The 18,901-nt window shown below is 42.3% G+C and overlaps 1 protein-coding gene across 1 annotated transcript; it reads right to left on the bottom strand.

The window, feature by feature from the left end:
* Window positions 1–17,861: 17,861 nt before the first annotated feature.
* Window positions 17,862–18,574, bottom strand: LOC106386062 (defensin-like protein 206). The gene is made up of 2 exons (XM_013825956.3): window positions 18,312–18,574; window positions 17,862–18,229 (listed from the first exon to the last, which is right to left on the bottom strand). Exons 1-2 carry the CDS (start codon window positions 18,376–18,378, stop codon window positions 18,063–18,065), a joined length of 234 nt encoding a protein of 77 aa, XP_013681410.1. The 5' UTR covers window positions 18,379–18,574; the 3' UTR covers window positions 17,862–18,062.
* Window positions 18,575–18,901: the final 327 nt, after the last annotated feature.

Below are 18,901 nucleotides of genomic sequence, written 5' to 3'. Positions count from 1 at the left end.
CATATCTTGCGCAAAAAACTCTAAACGACGGCATCCGCCGCCATGTTCGGTTCTGATCACATCAAACTCTTGAACGTCCTAAACAGACATACCAATCTAACGAAGATGACTCTCGTACATCCGACACAAGGATAATAGCGCTATAAAAGAAACCCGAAATTTTGGTCCAGCACTTCTGGTTGGCTTAAAAATTGTCTCCGGAGAGATGCTCGATTCATATCTAACAAGTCATATAAGCCGAGAACCTATCGCAGACTTTAAATTGGTACGAATCAGGTTAAAATTGCGACAGATAAATCGATAGCCGGCTAGTCACCGCATAAAATCTTAAAACCGAAAGTAAACGTAGATCTTGCCCTAAACCCAGCGCACTGGTCTCTAACATCTCAAGGCATGATATCCAAAAGATACGAGATCCCAAAACCATGCCTCTATGTTTATGTTCGACATCTTCAGATATCCCGCGAAGTCGATATCTCGCGGAAAAACTCTCGAAACAGATCTCGAACGAAACATTTCACATCGAAAAAGGATATGAGACGACAACTCATCCCCCTTCTTCCACGCCATACGTAAGCTTTTGAAAAATGCAACTCGATCATCTTGTCATAAAAAGAAAGCCACAGAGCGGCAGGGATTCAAAGCCACATACGGCCAGTCCCGAAACACGAAATGAGGCCATTTAAGGCCGAAAAATCAAACATAAAAAAAAAAAAATCTCCCGCAAGAGATCTAACCAAAGTTATCTTCAGAATTCACGCTCCCTCTTCACCCGTCACTTCGTCCAAGCCTGGAGCCGCATCACCTCCGCCTTCTCCGATCACCGGATCTTTCCCCTCTGGGCCTTCTGAACACGTCGGAAGAAAGCACGCGGATTTCAGGTCAGCTAGGATGAGATCAAAATCTCCATCCACGACTACCAAATCTCCCTTGCAGCCGGACAGTCGGGCCTCTTTGTCCTCTAAGGTCAGAGGAGTCTCACTCTGGAACGACTGAACCACGGCCATCCCGCCCTCAATCGTCGCCAAGGCTAAATCCTTATTCCGGATGCACTCGAGGGAGCCCAGAAAGGCGGAGATCTTCGCCAAGTGAACCTGAAACTCATAACGAAGAGCGTCCTTGGCCTCTCGAATCCCGCGGCTCGCTAACCCTGCATCGCCCTCAATCTGACGCTGAAGACGATGCACCTCCAAAGATTTGGCCTTCCTGGCTTTCTTCTCCTTAAGCAATGAACTCGCCGTCTTCCCGAGGTCCCTCTCGAGCTCCCCTATCGCGACCTCGAGTTTCGACACTTTCACGGAGTGAGAATCCTTGACAGCCGTCAGCATGGCCTCAGTTTCAGACCATCTACCCTGCATCTCCAACAACTCCCCGGCGAGACGAGTAGTCTCAGAACCGCACACGCTGATCATCCCGTCGATCAATGACATGAACTGTGAAACGAGAAGAAAGTTAGGGATCCGTTGTCTTTTAGAGAAATATGTAACAATCAAGAGAGTAAGCGAGCGACAAACCTTTCCGCAAAGCCCCGACGCTATGCTCGAGTCTCCTTGCTGCGAAGATTCCCCATCACCGCCCTTGGTAAACTTCCTCTTCCGGCCCTTAGGCTGAGCAACCGGAACAACACTAGGAGCGTGCAGCGCTAGAACAATTTCTTTCCTGGCCGGAGGAGGAGGCATAGAGTCAGCAGCCCTCTCCTTATCTTCGACGAGAATCGGAGTCGTGGACGATTCAGCAGGTAAAGCCGAAGCATCCGGAATGACCGAGCCTGTGAGAGTTCCCGTATATCGCGGAGTTACGACCTCGGTCCCATGACCCGGAGCAATGGCCAGTGCAGAAGAGGACGGGAACTTGGCGCCGGCTCGAACCTGTTCTTTATTGGTTTGGCGACGAACTAGTCTCTCTCGAAAAGAGAGATGGTCGGCAACGCAAGCCGGCGCTTCAACCGGAGAAGTCGGAATCGGAGCCAGGGAGGTGGCCTCGCCCATCTCGACATCAGAATTTCTCTTGCACCATGGGAAGAAGACATGTTAAAGGCAAAAGATTTGGAGCTATAGAGGTTTTGGAGGTTTGAAGAAGGGAAGGTGTGAAGCAAATGAATGACAATAGCTCACTATTTATAGGAGTATGGGCTCGGAATTTTATATTTTTTAATAAACACTTTCTCGAGAATTCTCTTCTGCGGAGCTTGAAGTAAACTTCGTTCAATACGCCTAACTTTGCCAAAATCGTTTAATAAACACTTTCTCGAGTCTCGACTCTAACGAGCTGGGGGGCTAACTGTTGGGGTCAAAAATGGTTACGACAAAGTTAACATTCGAGAACGTCCGAAGAAGAAAACGAAAAAAACCTTCTTCGACAAATACTTTTTCAGAACAGATTCTTCCTTACGAAAAGCTTTGCGGAGAAAACACGAGACATCGGACAAGAGCTCGAAAAGGGTGGCTACGCAGCGACCAAAACGCGTGTTCCGCTCGATCGCTAGGTAGTGACCGAGCTCGAGCCAAAGCCCGGTCGCTACATAGCGACCGAGCGTCCGTTCCGCTCGGTCGCTACGTAGCGACCGAGCTCTTCCGAAACGTCAATACGATATTAGTCCATGCATTCTCGTCTACCCTTCGATGCTATCTCCCGAAGACCATAGCGAACCCATTTCGTGTTTCCCACCATTCTAAGTCATCGATCAAACTTTACGGTAAAAACCGCGGAAAGTTCACTCTTTATCGAAAGAAGCCGTAGTAAACGCTTCGAGTCAGAAGACGGCCCAAAGGGACCTAAGACATGACTCGAGGACCAACTTATGATTTCTTAACCAACAGCCCGTAAGCCGCATGACGGTTTACGCTTGGTTCGCAAGGAAAGATAAATGTCAAGTTTCCGCGGATAAATACGAAATTTTGAAGATAATTACGAAGATCGGAAAAAATGGAATATCTCCATTTTTATGCTATGGCGGCTTAAGGGCAGAAAAAGAAAAGCGTAAACCGACTTAGGAGCCAGTATATAAGGAGTCCTAGGCGAGAGGGATGGGGAGGACTTTTTTCAGAGCAAACTTAGCACTTAGAGCAATTAGGCATATTTTTGTTTTTGTTATTCGAGCTGCGACTCAACTAGGTTATTGCCATCTTAGGGTTTTTAGAACTAGGAATCTCGCCGACAGCTCTCGTAGCCCAGGCTCTTACCTTGTTGTAACCCTCAAACGCAAATTCGGAATAAGATCTATTTTGCTATCTTTTCGATTTCTTATACTTTATCGTTGTTATTCTTGTGTTCTGATTGCTTGGCGTGTGGTATTAGCAGATATCCGGGACTTCTGGAAAATTAGGGTTTTCCTAGTTTCCTTATTTAAACAGAGATCGACAGTGCGAATTTCGGTTCCCACAAGATTCGACATTTAGCCTACGAGAGTTCGAAGATATATAAAGAAAAGACGAAAGCATATCACGATAAAAAGATCATTTCTCGGCACTTTGAACCAAACAATCAAGTGTTGCTATATAACTCTCGGCTAACACTGTTCCCCGGAAAACTCCGATCTCGTTGGTCAGGTCCTTTCACTGTTGTGAACATAAATCCTTATGGAGCCATTACGCTTATAAATAATAAAGGAGACGAATTCACGGTAAATGGCCAACGAGTAAAGCACTATTGGGCTAAACCGCCAAATATCGGTCCTATAAACTTAGACCCCCTTCCCGATAATTAGAAAATCAAATGTCGAGTCAAGCTAAAGACTTAAAATAAGCGCTGAATGGGAGGCAACCCATTTCTAGTCTTTCGATAATTAGGATTTAGTAAAAAAAAAAAAAAAAAAAACGATGCTGTTGAAAACATAACGTCTATCGATCGATGAAGACACTCTATCATCGATCGATAGTAAATGAACAGATGCGGGATCATATTAAGTCGACACTTAAGTCGACATTCACACAAACCCGATAACCCTAAGAAAACACTCCCATTTCTTTTCTCTCCCGTTTTTCAGCCAATTTCAAAGATTTCTTCGCTCAATCCACTTGATTTTCGACCCTCTATCCGTCTAGATCGCTAAACTCACACATCATCATGGTATGAACATGAAATTTTCTAATTTTTCGTTCTTCCCAGGGTTGAAATAGAGAATGAGCTAGAACCGGGATTTTCATGCCCTTATAGATCGATTCATGCTAAAGGAGTGATAGAACAGGGACTACTGATCGATTAAACCGATTATATATGCCATGCACATCGAATTGCATCGATGGGTTTTTGCAGGTTCCCGCGAAGGCGTAATCGACCAATGATACACACGTTTCATCGATCGATTGTCGCACCAAAATATCGATCGACTTCCAATCGTTCCATCAATCGACATTGCACCAAACCATCAAACCAAACTGAACTCCTATTTTCGTTCATAGTTTTTGGTTGCAGATGTATGAAAGGAGGACGAAGAGAAGGTTCGACGTAGGCGGCAGTAGCGCAGATCCGCCACCACCACCGGTTCGCGACCAATACCCTTGGCCACGCGAGCACGAAGACGAACCTATCCCGCTCTTTGACCACTTCGACGACACATGTAACGCGGCAAAGAGCGTGGCATGTTGAAACTGCGCGATAGTGGACACGTGGGACGACTATGACACCATATTCTTCAATGAGTGGCTGAAGGTCTCCATCGAGTCGACGCATTTCGTAGATCCAGACGTGATCCGAGCTTTGGGCATCAAATCAGGCCTCGAGGACTTGTTCGCAGAGCTGGGTTTGGGGAACTTGGCCACTAACCCACAGGTTCTCTACCCGGATCTGGTCCGCCAGTTCATGGCCACGGTGAACGTCTACTATGCCAACGACAGGGCAAAGAGAGCTAACGAGGGTGTCTTGACCTTCTTCATTCGCGGCATCCGCTACAGAGTCGCTTTCTCGACTTTCTGCACTATCTACGGGCTCGACACCGAACGTCAGCACGCCATCGTACCCGGGTTCCCAAGGATTTCGACATTCTGGGAGCACATAGCTACCGGTTACTTCGAGTCCGCCAAAACTCTCCAGACAAACATCCGTCAACCGACCCTACGCTACTTCATGAAGGTCCTTGCCAACACTCTGTTGTGCAAAATGGAAACTAATAAGGTTCGGGTACAGGAGCTCACATTAGCCTATTACGCGGTGAGGAGTTTTGTTCACATGGAGGATATAGAGGAGCCCGCGGACAACGTGGCTCAACGTTGGAGCCATTTTTGCTGAGCATCTGGTCAAGCTTAGGATGAAGCCGTTTCAGTCACAGGGAAGGAAGAAGGAGATGGTCCGGAGCCTACTTACCCCAATTTTCATACATTGCGGAGTTCCATTAGACGATGCTGAGATGGATGACCGGATCGTCTACGTGGACGCAGCGCATCCCACGAGCGCTCAGTGACTCAAGGAAGACCGTGACTTGTGCTTCAGGGACGAGAACGGCAGTCACTTTGTGAGGCTGCCACTTCGTACACTCACAGATTTCGACCACGGTCTCGCTAGCATTCAGTTCCGCCCTAACCCACGCCTCCTCCGCGCCCCAGCTACCATCCCGTGACGCTACACGGTCCAGCGACCTGGAGGACCTCAGCCGCATCAGCCCGTGGCCGCACTCCCGCCATTCCCGCCTATACCAGACATTTCTACACGCCCTGAGGGAGATTTCCAGCGCGTCGTAGTCGATGCTCTCACTGACATCTGGGCCAGAGTATCGAGATGACGCTGGTCGAGAAGGAGGAGTGTGCGAGCCAGCTCACCATCGGCAGCAGGACCATCACGCCAGCGCAGAGGCACCTCCAGCGACGACACCACTGATGAGGACTAGTCCTCATATCTCTATCCATATCTCCTTATGTTTTCTTTTACCTTCGTACTATTAGGATTTACTTTCAAACTTATTATTCTATGTTATGATTGGAGTTTATTTATTTTGCTGATCTTGCATGTGTTTGGATTGTCTAACAGAGCTAACCTAGCTGACTGATACTTATGGGTTAGACACACTGACACGTTGCACCTAGCATAGAAATATTCTGTTTCGGCGCTATCGATCGACGATGAAGTCCTTACGTCGATCGACATAAATGCGCTTATGTCGATCGATCGAGAGTAGTATATATCGATCGACACTAGAGACATATGGGTACGATTGTACAAACATTCTTTTCTCTTGTCTAACATTTTAACTTATTAGTTATTATTTATTTCCTAACTAACCAATCTTAGACTGAATATCACTGGGGATAGTGAAGTTTAAGTCTGGGGGAGGTACTTACTGATATTAGTTCATTCATGAATTTTTAAATTATAAAAAAAAAAGTTTTTATTGAGTCAAAAAGGGAATAATGATCTTATTAGATTTTTGCTTGTTATCTAACCACTCTTTTAGCACCATTTTAAACTTTCTGATTGTACATAGTATTAAAGATACTAAAGTGGATCAACCTGTCAACTGTCCACACTTGCTGTGATTGTTTGAAGGAACCAAAGCGAACGGGACTTGGTGGCGGCAATCATCAAGGTTCGATTCATATGAATTCTTGGATATAGGTCAAAAAGAAGTGAACATGACTTAGTGGCAACCACCATTAAGGCTTGATTCATAAAAGCATGTCCAATTCTTGTCAATGAACCTGCAATAAGCAGACTTTGACTAAAGAGAGAAATTAGAAGAGATAAAAGATAGGAACTAACTTTTACCTGCAGATCTAGATACTTGTTTGAGAATCCTTGCATCATGTGATCGATAGTCCCAAGGTAAAGCGTACACTTTTATTTATGCAAAGAAATGAGGTTTGTAGAGGGGAATGTCAGACAAGATTTGTTTAAGTTACTGGCTAGATGAATTTGGTTGCTAAGTTAGGATATGGTATAAAGCGCTTTTGTGATTAGGACTTTTTAGATATGGATTGCAATATTGTAGAGGTGATGATTCTAAGTCTTAAATCATGTTAGTTCCTGATGTTTTCAAACCTCTCTCAGAGAGACTGCTCTGTTGTGTTTTGCTTGGAGACAAGCAAAAGAGTAAGTCTGGGTGAGTTGATAGACCATGGATTTTACCCATTTTTAACCATGGTTTATGAGTGTTTTAAGATATATTATTACTATATAGAGTCTATTTAGAGTAATTACAGGTTCAGATACTATCTGGAAGAAAATGATGTATTTCGAGCTATTTGTAGACTTTCTGAGCTTTGCTCGATGGTCGATTATTTGTCAGAATATCGACCGATTGTTACCAAGGAATATCGATCGATGATGAGCCCTTCATATCGATGGACGGCGAAGCCACCCGGGAGTTAATGACAAATTAGAAGAATTAAAGTTTCACAAAAGTTTCAATAATTACATTTTAAGTCTATGGCCGCCTGTTAGGCTATTTATTAGGGTTTTGTATCATTTTAGAGGCACACTTGCCTAGAGACCTTTTTAGACGTAGTTTGGAGGAAGCAAAAAGCCACCATTGAAAGGGGAGAGCTTAGAATTGGAGAGATAGATCAACGCTGCAAAACAGAGAAAATCTTGAACTCCTTTGCTTTTATTCATTTTGTTGCTTACTCTAGTTACTCATTTTATTTAAGTATTAATCAGACCATCATAACTATTGTTGGGGTCAAAATTGGTCACGACGGAATCAATGTCTGAAAGTCGTAAAAATCGGCATGAACGTTTTTACGAAAAATAAATCTTAGAAAAGGATTTATTTTTACGAAGAATCTTGGGGAGAAAACACTTTCACGAAAAATCGGAGAAAGACGCGAACAAGGTTGCCGCGTAGCAACCAGCGCAAAAGCTGGTCGCTACGTAGCGACCGAGCTCTCACCGAAGCTCAGTCGCAACGTAGCGACCGAGCTCTCACCGAAGCTCGGTCGCAACGTAGCGACCAAGCTCTCACCGAAGCTCGATCGCTACGTAGTGACCGAGAACGTACACGGCTCGGTCGCTACGTAGCGACCGAGCTCTCCCCAAAGCTCGGTCGCTACGTAGCGACCGAGCTCTCACCAAAGCTCAGTCGCTACGTAGCGACCGAGCACGTAGCGACCGAGCTTCTGTGAGAGCTCGGTCTCTACGTAGGGACCGAGCACTCCCTGAAGCTCGACGCTACGTAGCGACCGAGCACGTACACGGCTCGGTCGCTACGTAGCGACCGAGCTCTCACCGAAGCTCGGTCGCTACGTAGCGACCGAGTACGCACATAACCCGGTCGCTACGTAGCGACCGTGCTATCTTAAAAATCGATACGACACGAATCCATGCCTTCTCGTCTACTCTTTAATGCTATCTCCCGAAGACCGTAGCCAACCCATTTCATGTTTCTCGTCATTTGAAGTCATCAATCAAACTTTACGATAAAAACCACGGAAAGTTCGTTTTTATCGAAAGAAGCCGTAATAAATGTTTTGAGTCAAACAACGGCCCAAAGATACCTAAGACGTGACTCAAAACCCACTTACGATTTCTTAACCAAAAGCCCATAAACCGTAGGACGGTTTATGCTTGGTTCGCAAGGAAAGATAAATGTCAAGTTTCCGCGGATAAATACGAAGTATTCGAAGATAATTAGAAAGATCGGGAAAAACGGAATATCTCCATTTTTAAGTTATGACGGCTTAAGGGTAGAAGAGGAAAAAGCGTAAACCGGCCTAGGAACGAGTATATAAGGAGTCCTAGGCGAGAGGCACGAGGCAGAACTTTTTAGACTCAGAACTCTCGGCACTTAGAAACTTTGAGGCATTATTCTCGACATGCTCTGTTTCCATGACTGGCACCCGATTACCAGACGAACGAGCACAAGCAGTTCGATCTCTTGGTTCACTCTTGAACTACGTTCGGCTTGATCCTCGAAAGGGCTACGTAGGCAGCCTTTCATAAGGTTCAGTCCGAAATCAATCAAAAACCTTTTCTGTATTTTCTTCGTCTTTTGTTATCGAGCTGCGACTCAACTAGGTTTGAGCTTTTAGGCCGCTAGAACTAGGTAACTCGCTGACAGCCTTTGTGGCCAAAGCTTTTATGATCTCTTGTAATGATCGCAACGCTCTTACGCGGACTCGAAATAAGATCTTTTGTTTTCTCCAAACTCATTTGTTATCTTTTCATGATTTCCGCATATATTTGGTCACTTGCCGTTGGCTCTCGCAGAGATCCGGGACCTCTGGGAAATTAGGGTTTTCCTAGTTTCCTAATTTAAACGTAAATCGACAGTGCGCTAGAAGGAGGGGAGGTACGGATTACTCTAACTCATAGCCGCAAAACGCTTGATCAATACAATGTCTGGAAATACGAAAGAGAAAATCGCAGTTCGCAACAACGCTGGTAAGAAAACTCCAGCCACCACTGCGCCTATGGCCAACGCCTACGCAAACGCCACAGTTCTTGAGAAAATCGAAAACCTTGCTGCGACTTATTGTCACAGGAAGTGCAATGAAACGAGCTCACGATTTCCCTTTTTAAACATAAAGGAAACGATAAATTTTATCAAACCCCATAAGTTTGGCTCATTACTGAACAAAATAAATGTCAATGCGTATGGGTTTTACCAAAACACGTTTTCCGAAAACTTTTCGGAATGGTAAAATTTGTTCTCCCAAAAACCGCCGAAAACTCCTAGGTAAATCGCGGAAAAAGGAAGCGCAACAAACCGATTACACAGCTCGGTCGCTACGTAGCGACCGAGCAAGCACACGGCTCGGTTGCTACGTAGCGACCAAGCTCAAGCCAAGCTCGGTCGCTACGTAGCGACCGAGCACGCACACAGCTCGGTCGCTACGTAGCGACCGAGCACGCACACAGCTCGGTCGCTACGTAGCGACCGAGCACGCACACAAGCTCAAGCCAAGCTCGGTCGCTACGTAGCGACTGAGCACGCACACAGCTCGGTCGCGACGTAGCGACCGAGCTAGAGCCAAGCTCACTCGCTACGTAGCGACCGAGAACGTACACGGCTCGGTCGCTACGTAGCGACCGAGCTCAAGTCAACTCTCCACTCGCTATGTAGCAACCTGTCAGGCCTAAAAAGGGTCCTCCTTTGCGTTCTCTTTTGAATCCTCATCTTAACGCTTTTCGTTTCGTCTCAATCGGAGTTTCCGTTGAGATTTTACGATGAAAACAAGTAGGACTCTTCTTAGCTTGCTTGCACTCGCTACGTAGCGACCTGTCAGACCTCCAGCTCGCTACTTAGCGACCTGTCAGGCCTCAAAAAGCTCCTCCTTTGTGTTCTCTTTTGAATCCTGATTGAAACGCTTTTCGTTTCGTCTCAATCGGAGTTTCCGTTGAGATTTTACGATGAAAACAAGTAAGACTCGTCTAAACTCCTTCGCTTGCTCCTACTCGCCCTTACCTCCATCTTTGTGTTCTTCTTCAAATCTCGATCGGAACGTCTCTTGTTTCGTCTCGATTGGAGTTACCATTGAAACTTTACGATAAAAAAAAAACCGCAAAGACTAGTTTTCTCGCGTGGATTCCGATTAATCGTATAATACGGCAACTGTTAACTTAACACCTTAGCCGCCTCAACTATACGATTACGTTGAACCTTTTTATTGACTTCATATCAGTCAAGTTTGAAAGATAAATGTCAAGTTTCAAAGGATAAACACCAATATCGAAAAAAGGCGAACGTACACGAGAAGAGAAAGGGGAAATGAGCAAGCAAAACTGAGAAGAGACAAAACTGCATCTTTGAGAGAACTAAGGTATTTACGAATTGAAATTTTTGAAATCAGACTTGGAGTTTTCGTAGGAAATTACTAAGAAATAAAAACACCTTTGAGACTGCCGTAGAGCTTTAGGGAACGTAAAACCTAGGTGGATAATCTAGCGAACTAAGTCTTAGGTGATTTTTCATGTCTCGATATATTATCCCATAACTGTTCATCCAGATCTTACAAACCGATCTAAACTCTCCGAAAATCGAGAAACGATCGCCACGCATATGAAGCTAGCTTCCTAAAGAGAGAAAAAACTATAGACATAAACGTCGTCTTATAACCGATTCGTTTCTGGCAATTCTCTCGGAACCGGCATATTCCAAGTCTTCAACCTAGAAACAACCAAATAACAGTCCAAGCATCGTCTTCAAACTGACTCGGACTGTCGATCATTCTATTCCTCGAGAAAAAAGGGACGGACTAGGTGCGTATACTATACTCGTATACTCCCATACTTCAAAAACATATTCAAACAATGTAACGTCTCGTCAAGATCAAGTAAACGCTTTCGACAAGAAAACGCTTTCGACAAAGCAAACTCTCGTAGAAATATGTGGAAAAATATTCATACAAAGCGGTGTCTCGTCAAGATCATCCTAAAAGCAAACGACAATCTGAGATTCGTCTAAACGCTAGGAACTGATCCAAACCATCGTGGAAAAATTCTCGAATACAGCATCTATCATCTTAATCATTCATTTAGAAAACCTCTGCCAAACTTAAGAATGAAAGTCGATGATTTGCTGAAGTCATAAAGATTTTTTCCAATTTGATAAAACGAGTTTCGTATAAGAATCATTATACGAGAAATCTTCAGGCATCAAAGCATCACTCTCATTTTCCGTCGAACCAACCGACTCACGGAAAAACATCAAAAACATTTGCGACAAAGCAAAATAAAGAACAAAAGTAACAGGAAATACGACAAAGAGATCACGTCCTTCCCGCTCGTCGACTAAGTCTATCGCTGTTTAACTGATTCATTCAAAAAACCTGCAAAAACGTTTCGCGACTAGATCTCGGTCAAATAACCTTTTGTAAAACTCCATGAGTGACTCAAAGAAACTTTCACCGAAGAATTAAAACAAAAGTGGAAACGTTTCTCAAAAATCGGCGGAAACATCTGTATTTTGACATCTCCATACGTCGCGTCAATTTAATACATTCGTAAAAACTGGTCGCCCGTTACTTACGCAAAAAATCCTTCGTATAATCAGATCATGTCATACGAAGTAACTTTCAAAAGTAAACGTAACAGGTTTTACGAAAAAGTACTTTCCTTATAGCAAAAACCAAGCTGTATGATCCGACATTGGACGACCAATATAAACTTTACTTCCTCGCACCACGATCTGAAAGGTCTCATTCTTTAGCCCGGCGACTCACTGGCATCCGCTCTCATTCCGCTTGGTCACGTCTGAGCAGGAAATCACCCCGCAACTGACCCCGCATGGGCTCTGTATTGAACTTCTTAGGCTTTATCTCCCTCAGAAACAAAGGAAACAACTTCCATACAAATAAAGGAAAGATTATACGAAACTTTCATCGTATAAATTAACCCTAAAGTGGAAAAACGTTTTCTACCACCATGGGCATACTCGGCCTGTTAATCTCGATAAACGCCATTCGTCACTCGCCCAATTACGCCTTTCCTTCGAAGCCGAACTAGGTTACAGCATCCCCTTTAAGGACAATTCTAACCGACTTGACCTTATTGACAGCACGAAAGTGTCATGGTCTAATCCTTTGGCAACAACGTCCTTGGCTATAAAGCTGAGCACATCCTTCATGCAAAGCAAAAACAATTGAGCAACCATCGCTCCAATAACTTGACGGCTAAATGGTAATCCGGAATTTGTCTTGAAACGCCAAGGAATAATTACACAAACAATTATCGTACCACCCAAAAACGGGAATCATACGGTAAATTCATCATAACAAAACTCAGTCCTAACAACCAAACAGTTAACGGAAAGGCTCCACTTGTCAAAAATCGACCAAGTTCCATATACTACGATTCACTTTAAGCCCACTGTGTCTTACTCGTAAAATGCGGCATGTAAGGAAAACTCGTAACAGAGCTCCTATAGCTATACGGAACATCCTCAAATAGACAGGAAAGAAATCTCGGAAGGCCAACACCACACAAAGCACGGTATAGGAGGATGCCTCTTTCCGGGGACAAATTTGCGCGACCCCTTAGTCCAAACTCCTCGATCGCAAATCAAATCCAAACAGGAACAACAATTCTGGCTGCGAAAATCCGTAGTCAAACCAGAATGTTTCCCAAATGCAGGGCTAAGACTAATCCCTTGCAACATCGCGAAACATCTTCAAGCCCGCGAACATTTCAAGCACGAAACGCGGCATACGAAAGAATAACAAATCTTCAGCATCGCGAGACGTCGCAGACGCCTGAAGATTCGTTCTTCGACGAAATTTCCTTCCTCGATAAAAACACTTTCTTGGAAGACCAGACAGTCATACGCACTAACATCTTCTCAAAACATATCCTTCGCGAAGACTCGAAACGGTAATTTTAACCATTAATTTTGTTGCTGATCACAACAAACTTTTAACGTCCTAAACAGACTTAGCCATCTTGTAGAGATGACTCTTGTACATCCGACACCAGGATAATAGCGCTATAAAAGAAATCCAAAATTTTTGGTCAGCACTTCCAGGAGGCTTAAAAATTGTCCTTGGAGAGATGATCGGTTCCAACCATAAAATTCGTATAAGCCGAGAACCTATCACGGACTTTAAATTGGTATGGAATCAGGATGAAATTGAAACGGGATACGAAAGTCGATTTAGTCATCGCACCCTCAAAAACCAGGAGTAAACCTAGGCTTGCCCTAAACCCAGCGCACTGGTCTTTAACATCTCTAGGCATAGTATCAAAAACCTTGATACGAGATCCCAAAATTTGTCTCTTTGCCAATATTCGAGCGTCTTCAGAAATCCCGCAAGTTTACACACTGCGGAAAACTCTCGAAACAGATCACGGATATAGCAGTTCACACAGAGTTAGATTACGAGATGACAACTCGTAGTCTTCCTTCTACACCCATATAAAATGCCATCGGCAGCAACACGCCTGATAACCTCTATATAAAAACTAGACCGTAAAGGTCTCGCTGGAAAACTAGTCATACGAACCTTAATTCCAAGACGAACTACGAAAGGCTTGATCCCTTAAACAAGGGTACGTAGGCAGCCGTCATAAGGCGCAGCCTCAATCTTCTACTTTTAGAAGAGCGAGAAGACCACTTACCACGGACCTTTTCGACCATTAATTCCGCTTAACTCACCTAACTTGCCAAGCCACTCGCTAAAACCTCACGTTAGAAGCTCGTGGTTCTAACGAGCTGGGGGGCTAACTGTTGGGGTCAAAATCGGTCACGACGGAATCAATGTCTGAAAGTCCGTAAAAATCGGCATGAACGTTTTTACGAAAAATAAATTGTAGAAAAAGATTTATTTTTACGTAGAATCTTGCGGAGAAAACACATTCACGAAAAACCGGAGAAAGACACGAACAAGGTTGCCGCGTAGCAACCAGCGCAAAAGCTGGTCTCTAGGTAGCGACCGAGCTCTCACCAAAGCTAGCGACCGAGCACGTACACGGCTCGGTCGCTACGTAGCGACCGTGCTTTCTTAAAAATCGATACGACACGAATCCATGCATTCTCGTCTACTCTTTAATGCTATCTCCCGAAGACCGTAGCCAACCCATTTTATGTTTCTCGTCATTTGAAGTCATCAATCGAACTTTACGATAAAAACCACGGAAAGTTCGTTTTTATCGAAAGAAGCCGTAATAAATGTTTCGAGTCAAACAACGGCCCAAAGAGACCTAAGACGTGACTCGAAACCCACTTACGATTTCTTAACCAAAAGCCAATAAACCGTAGGACGGTTTATGCTTGGTTCGCAAGGAAAGATAAATGTCAAGTTTCCGCGGATAAATACAAAGTATTCGAAGATAATTAGAAAGATCGGGAAAAACGGAATATCTCCATTTTTAAGTTATGACGGCTTAGGCAGAAGAGTAAAAAGCGTAAACCAACCTAGGAGCGAGTATATAAGGAGTCCTAGGCGAGAGGCACGAGGCAGAACTTTTTTGACTCAGAAGTCTCGGCACTTAGAAACTCTGAGGCATTATTCTCGACATGCTCTGTTTCCATGACTGGCACCCGATTACCAGACGAACGTGCACAAGCAGTTCGATCTCTTGGTTCACTCTTGAACTACGTTCGGCTTGATCCTCGAAAGGGGTACGTAGGCAGCCTTTCATAAGGTTCAGTCCGAAATCAATCAAAAACCTTTTTTGTATTTTCTTCGTCTTTTGTTATCGAGCTGCGACTCAACTAGGTTTGAGCTTTTAGGCCGCTAAAACTAGGTAACTCGCTGACAGCCTTTGCGGCCGAAGCTTTTATGATCTCTTGTAATGATCGTAACGCTCTTACGCTGACTCGAAATAAGATCTTCTGTTTTCTCCAAACTCGTTTGTTATCTTTTCATGATTTCCGCATATATTTGGTCACTTGCCGTTGGCTCTCGCAGAGATCCGGGACCTCTGGAAAATTAGGGTTTTCCTAGTTTCCAAATTTAAACATAAATCGACAGTGCGAATTTCGGTTCCCACAACTATGTGTTCCATGAATATGTCTGAGTAGTCTTTATTGTTAGATTTAGGTTTCTCAATAGGTTGATAAATGTATTACTGACAACAAAAATTGTTAGGGTGTTTAGAGATATAATTCTTTCATCTAGTTATGCGTAAAGCTAAATTTAGGATTGATCACCCTTTAAATTTAGATCTTAGGATTAATTGGGATCAAGCCATTGCTTGACTCAATACCTGAAAATAACTAGTATGATCTAACTGACAACGAGAGTTGGTCTAGCGAGTTAGAGAATTTAGATCAAACTTGTCCGTAAAACTTTCTGGAAGAAGTATCGATCGACGCAGCGATAGCCCTGTCGATCGATATTTTGAAAGGTGTATCGATCGATATTCGTTACGAATAATCGATCGACACTTTCTCATGATTAACATACGAGAGTTGAAATCCGAGATCCAGATTTGATAATCAGATTGATTATATCTAAAGTTTGAATTCAAGAATGATTAACATCAATAAACCTCTAAAAACTCAGATTAAGTTTCACTTACCATACCTGAGAATATACCTGAATCTAGCTATATCTCCCAACTGTTAACAACCCCAAAAAAATCAATCGAGCAATACACTTGCTCACCACTCCATTTACTGCTTTAAAACTTATAACCCGTTTAATCTAGATTTATTCCAAAACCATAATCTATTGTGTAATCATAGAGTCTCTGTGGATTCGATCCCTATGTACTACATCCGAACCTCTTATTTGAGAGAGTAATTCACTCCTTAGGGTAATTTGAGTGATATCACCCAGCATCCCAGACAAGCTACACCACCTCAGCAGCAACCCCATAAGACGTCGGGAGAGCAAACGAATAAGTCACATGGCAAAATCACCTACACTTTTGACATGCTAGAACTAGCACTCTTCCACATAAAACACTAGATCTCATAGTGTCTCATCTCCTCCGGCGTCCCGAAACGGAATATAAGCCAGAAAAACAACGAGATGGGAGATCTGACATAACCAAGACCGGCAGCTACTATGTCGTATGGCTTTGGTTCTTCCCAACCACTAAAAAAAATTGGGGCTCTGAAAAATAACTAATCAAGCAAGAGAAAACCAGTGAAGCTCCAACAAAAAGAAAAATGAATTAAAAAGGAGAATCCATCTCCGCCATCAACTCACGCACCGGTATTAGAGAGGCAAATGACGATTTGAAGAGAGAGAGAGAGGGCCTAGAGAGAGATGGAAGGGTTTGGCAATTTTTGTTTTTATCAGTAATAGCCTCTAATGTTTATTTCTACTTATATGGCTCAGTTTGACGAGTTTTATTGAAAAACTATATTTTCATACAATTTTGAATTTATGCGATGTTTTGGATTTGCATATGATTTTTAAAAGAACATATACAGTTTTTATATATTAGATGGTAAATATTCAATGTTTGTCTAGGAATATAGGAAATATGTAACCTATATTTCTCTTTTTATCATTAGGTTTTAGTATTTATATATATTGTTTTTGATAACCGAGGGTATCCGGGTGGAAATCAAACCGACTAATTCTTTGGGTGTCTGTCCACGGGCGCCAGATATACCTGGTTGTTCGCAGTGAAAATTAGATTCTCCTGTTGCATGGCCACACAAGCCGGTACATCAGAGTTTGGTAGGTTTCTAACCCGGTGTGCTTAGCACCTTTCCGAGCCCGCCGTACCACTCGACCACGCTTGTGTCGGTTCTGATATTTATTTTTAGTGACATCAGATTTAGTATATTCAATTATAAAATGTTTAGAATTTGAGATTTAGAGTTTCATTTGAATATTCTCAGGAAATTTGATACAAAAGTTATTTTTTTTGTTTATTTAAATGGTATATTTGAGGTTTATCTCTAAAAATGATGGAGAACATGCACTAAATTATTCTTATTTTATCGTAAGAATTATTGTTGGTTTCTACTCGTAATTCGATTTTTGATTGACCTAATTATAGAAAAGTTTTTTTTTTGCATTTATTAATTTATTAATCCAACATTAAGTATGTACTGAATTTTGTGAAGAAGAAACACTCTTTTTAGTTCTTATATGGTAGATTTCGAATTTCCCCAATGAACTAAATTATATAATGAATGATACACTTTCTATCTTGAAAAACATAAAATTATTTTTCCTAACTGTATCATTCCATCTACTGCCTTATTCAATAAAAATTCACATATTCTAAGCATTTTTGAATATATAATTCTCTTTCCGTTCACTATTGTACTCTTTTTGAGGATGAAAACCGATTTTGGTATTATATATAGCAAATTTTATTTTCTAGCTAGTGAACATATAACTCTCTTTCTTTTCACTATTGTACTCTTTTTGAGGATGAAAACCGATTTTGGTATTGTATATAGCAAATTTTATTTTCTAGCTAGTGAACATGTCAAGACAGAAACAAGTTTATACAACAAGACCAGTTCAATCTTTATAGATACTTTTACCGACAAGAAGACTGAGTATATGGGGAACTGAAACAAGGAATACAAACACAAAACAACTTTTTGTATTCATAATGAAACAAAAGTACACGCAACATAGGCATAAACTTGGGGCAAAGCAGTGATAAGTTTTGCCCTTGATGTTTTATTGGGAAGCAAAAGAAGTTTGAGCATAAACAAACAGACATGTCACGGACTGAAAACAAATGTTACACATGGTGACTGCATGAGGTTATTTCAAGGATCAACAATAGCAATGACAGTGTGTCTCACTTCCATCAACAACGCCACTAACGACAGGAGGACTCCCGTATTTGGTTTTGCAACAGTTAAAGCAATCAGCATTTGTACCTAGGAACGGCACCGGTCCGCACTCCAAGCAAAATGTTTGAGCCTCGCTCTTGAGGATTTCTGCATGTTGACATATTCATCAGCGTCAGAAAACTATAATACAACTACAAAATACGATAGAGAATTTTTTTCTTAAAATTACCGGTGGAAGCCACCAAGAGGACGAACAAGAGAACGGTGATGCTGACTGAGTTGATGTTCTTTGCCATTTCTTTCGGTTTTGCCTTCCTTTTCTTAAAGTTGGTGTTTTCTTTTTCTTGTCAATAAACTTATCGTTGGTGAGTCATATAATATTTGTTGTTATCTATTTATAGTCAATATTCTGAAACTTTTTCATCATTGTATAATCAGTCCTCGTTTCCTTCTGGAGTGGCCAAGTTCATAGTGTCGCCACAATTGTTCATTGCCGTATTTTCCATCTATATTATTAAAAGAGAAGTACCCATTTGAAAATGTTCTTACTTCATTAATTAAACTCTTTTTTTTTTATTGTCTTTTTCAGTTGCATTTATGAAATATCCTAAAACGAATAAAACTGTCTAATTTATTACTTGTCTTTTCAGTTACATTAATGAAATATGTTTAAATGAATTTCAACTTTCTATTTTATTATTTGTCTTTTTCAGTTACCTTAATGAAATATCCTTAAATAAATTTGGAGATCATGTCATTTAATCAACCAAAAAAACTCATGAATTATCCTTACGTGCATAATTTTAATAATGGAGATTT

This window comes from Brassica napus, chromosome C1 (genome assembly GCF_020379485.1).
Source record: "Brassica napus cultivar Da-Ae chromosome C1, Da-Ae, whole genome shotgun sequence".
Taxonomy (NCBI): domain Eukaryota; kingdom Viridiplantae; phylum Streptophyta; class Magnoliopsida; order Brassicales; family Brassicaceae; genus Brassica; species Brassica napus.
The sequence above is the reverse complement of the archived record's forward strand: the minus strand, read 5'-3'. Positions and strand labels throughout refer to the sequence as shown.

Excerpts from the sequence above, each read along its gene's own strand:
- LOC106386062 (XM_013825956.3), bottom strand. The coding sequence starts at position 18,378 with ATGGCAAAGAACATCAACTCAGTCAGCATCACCGTTCTCTTGTTCGTC. Across the intron at positions 18,230-18,311 it reads CCTCTTGGTGGCTTCCACCG|AAATCCTCAAGAGCGAGGCT; the intron begins GTAATTTTAAGA and ends GTCAACATGCAG.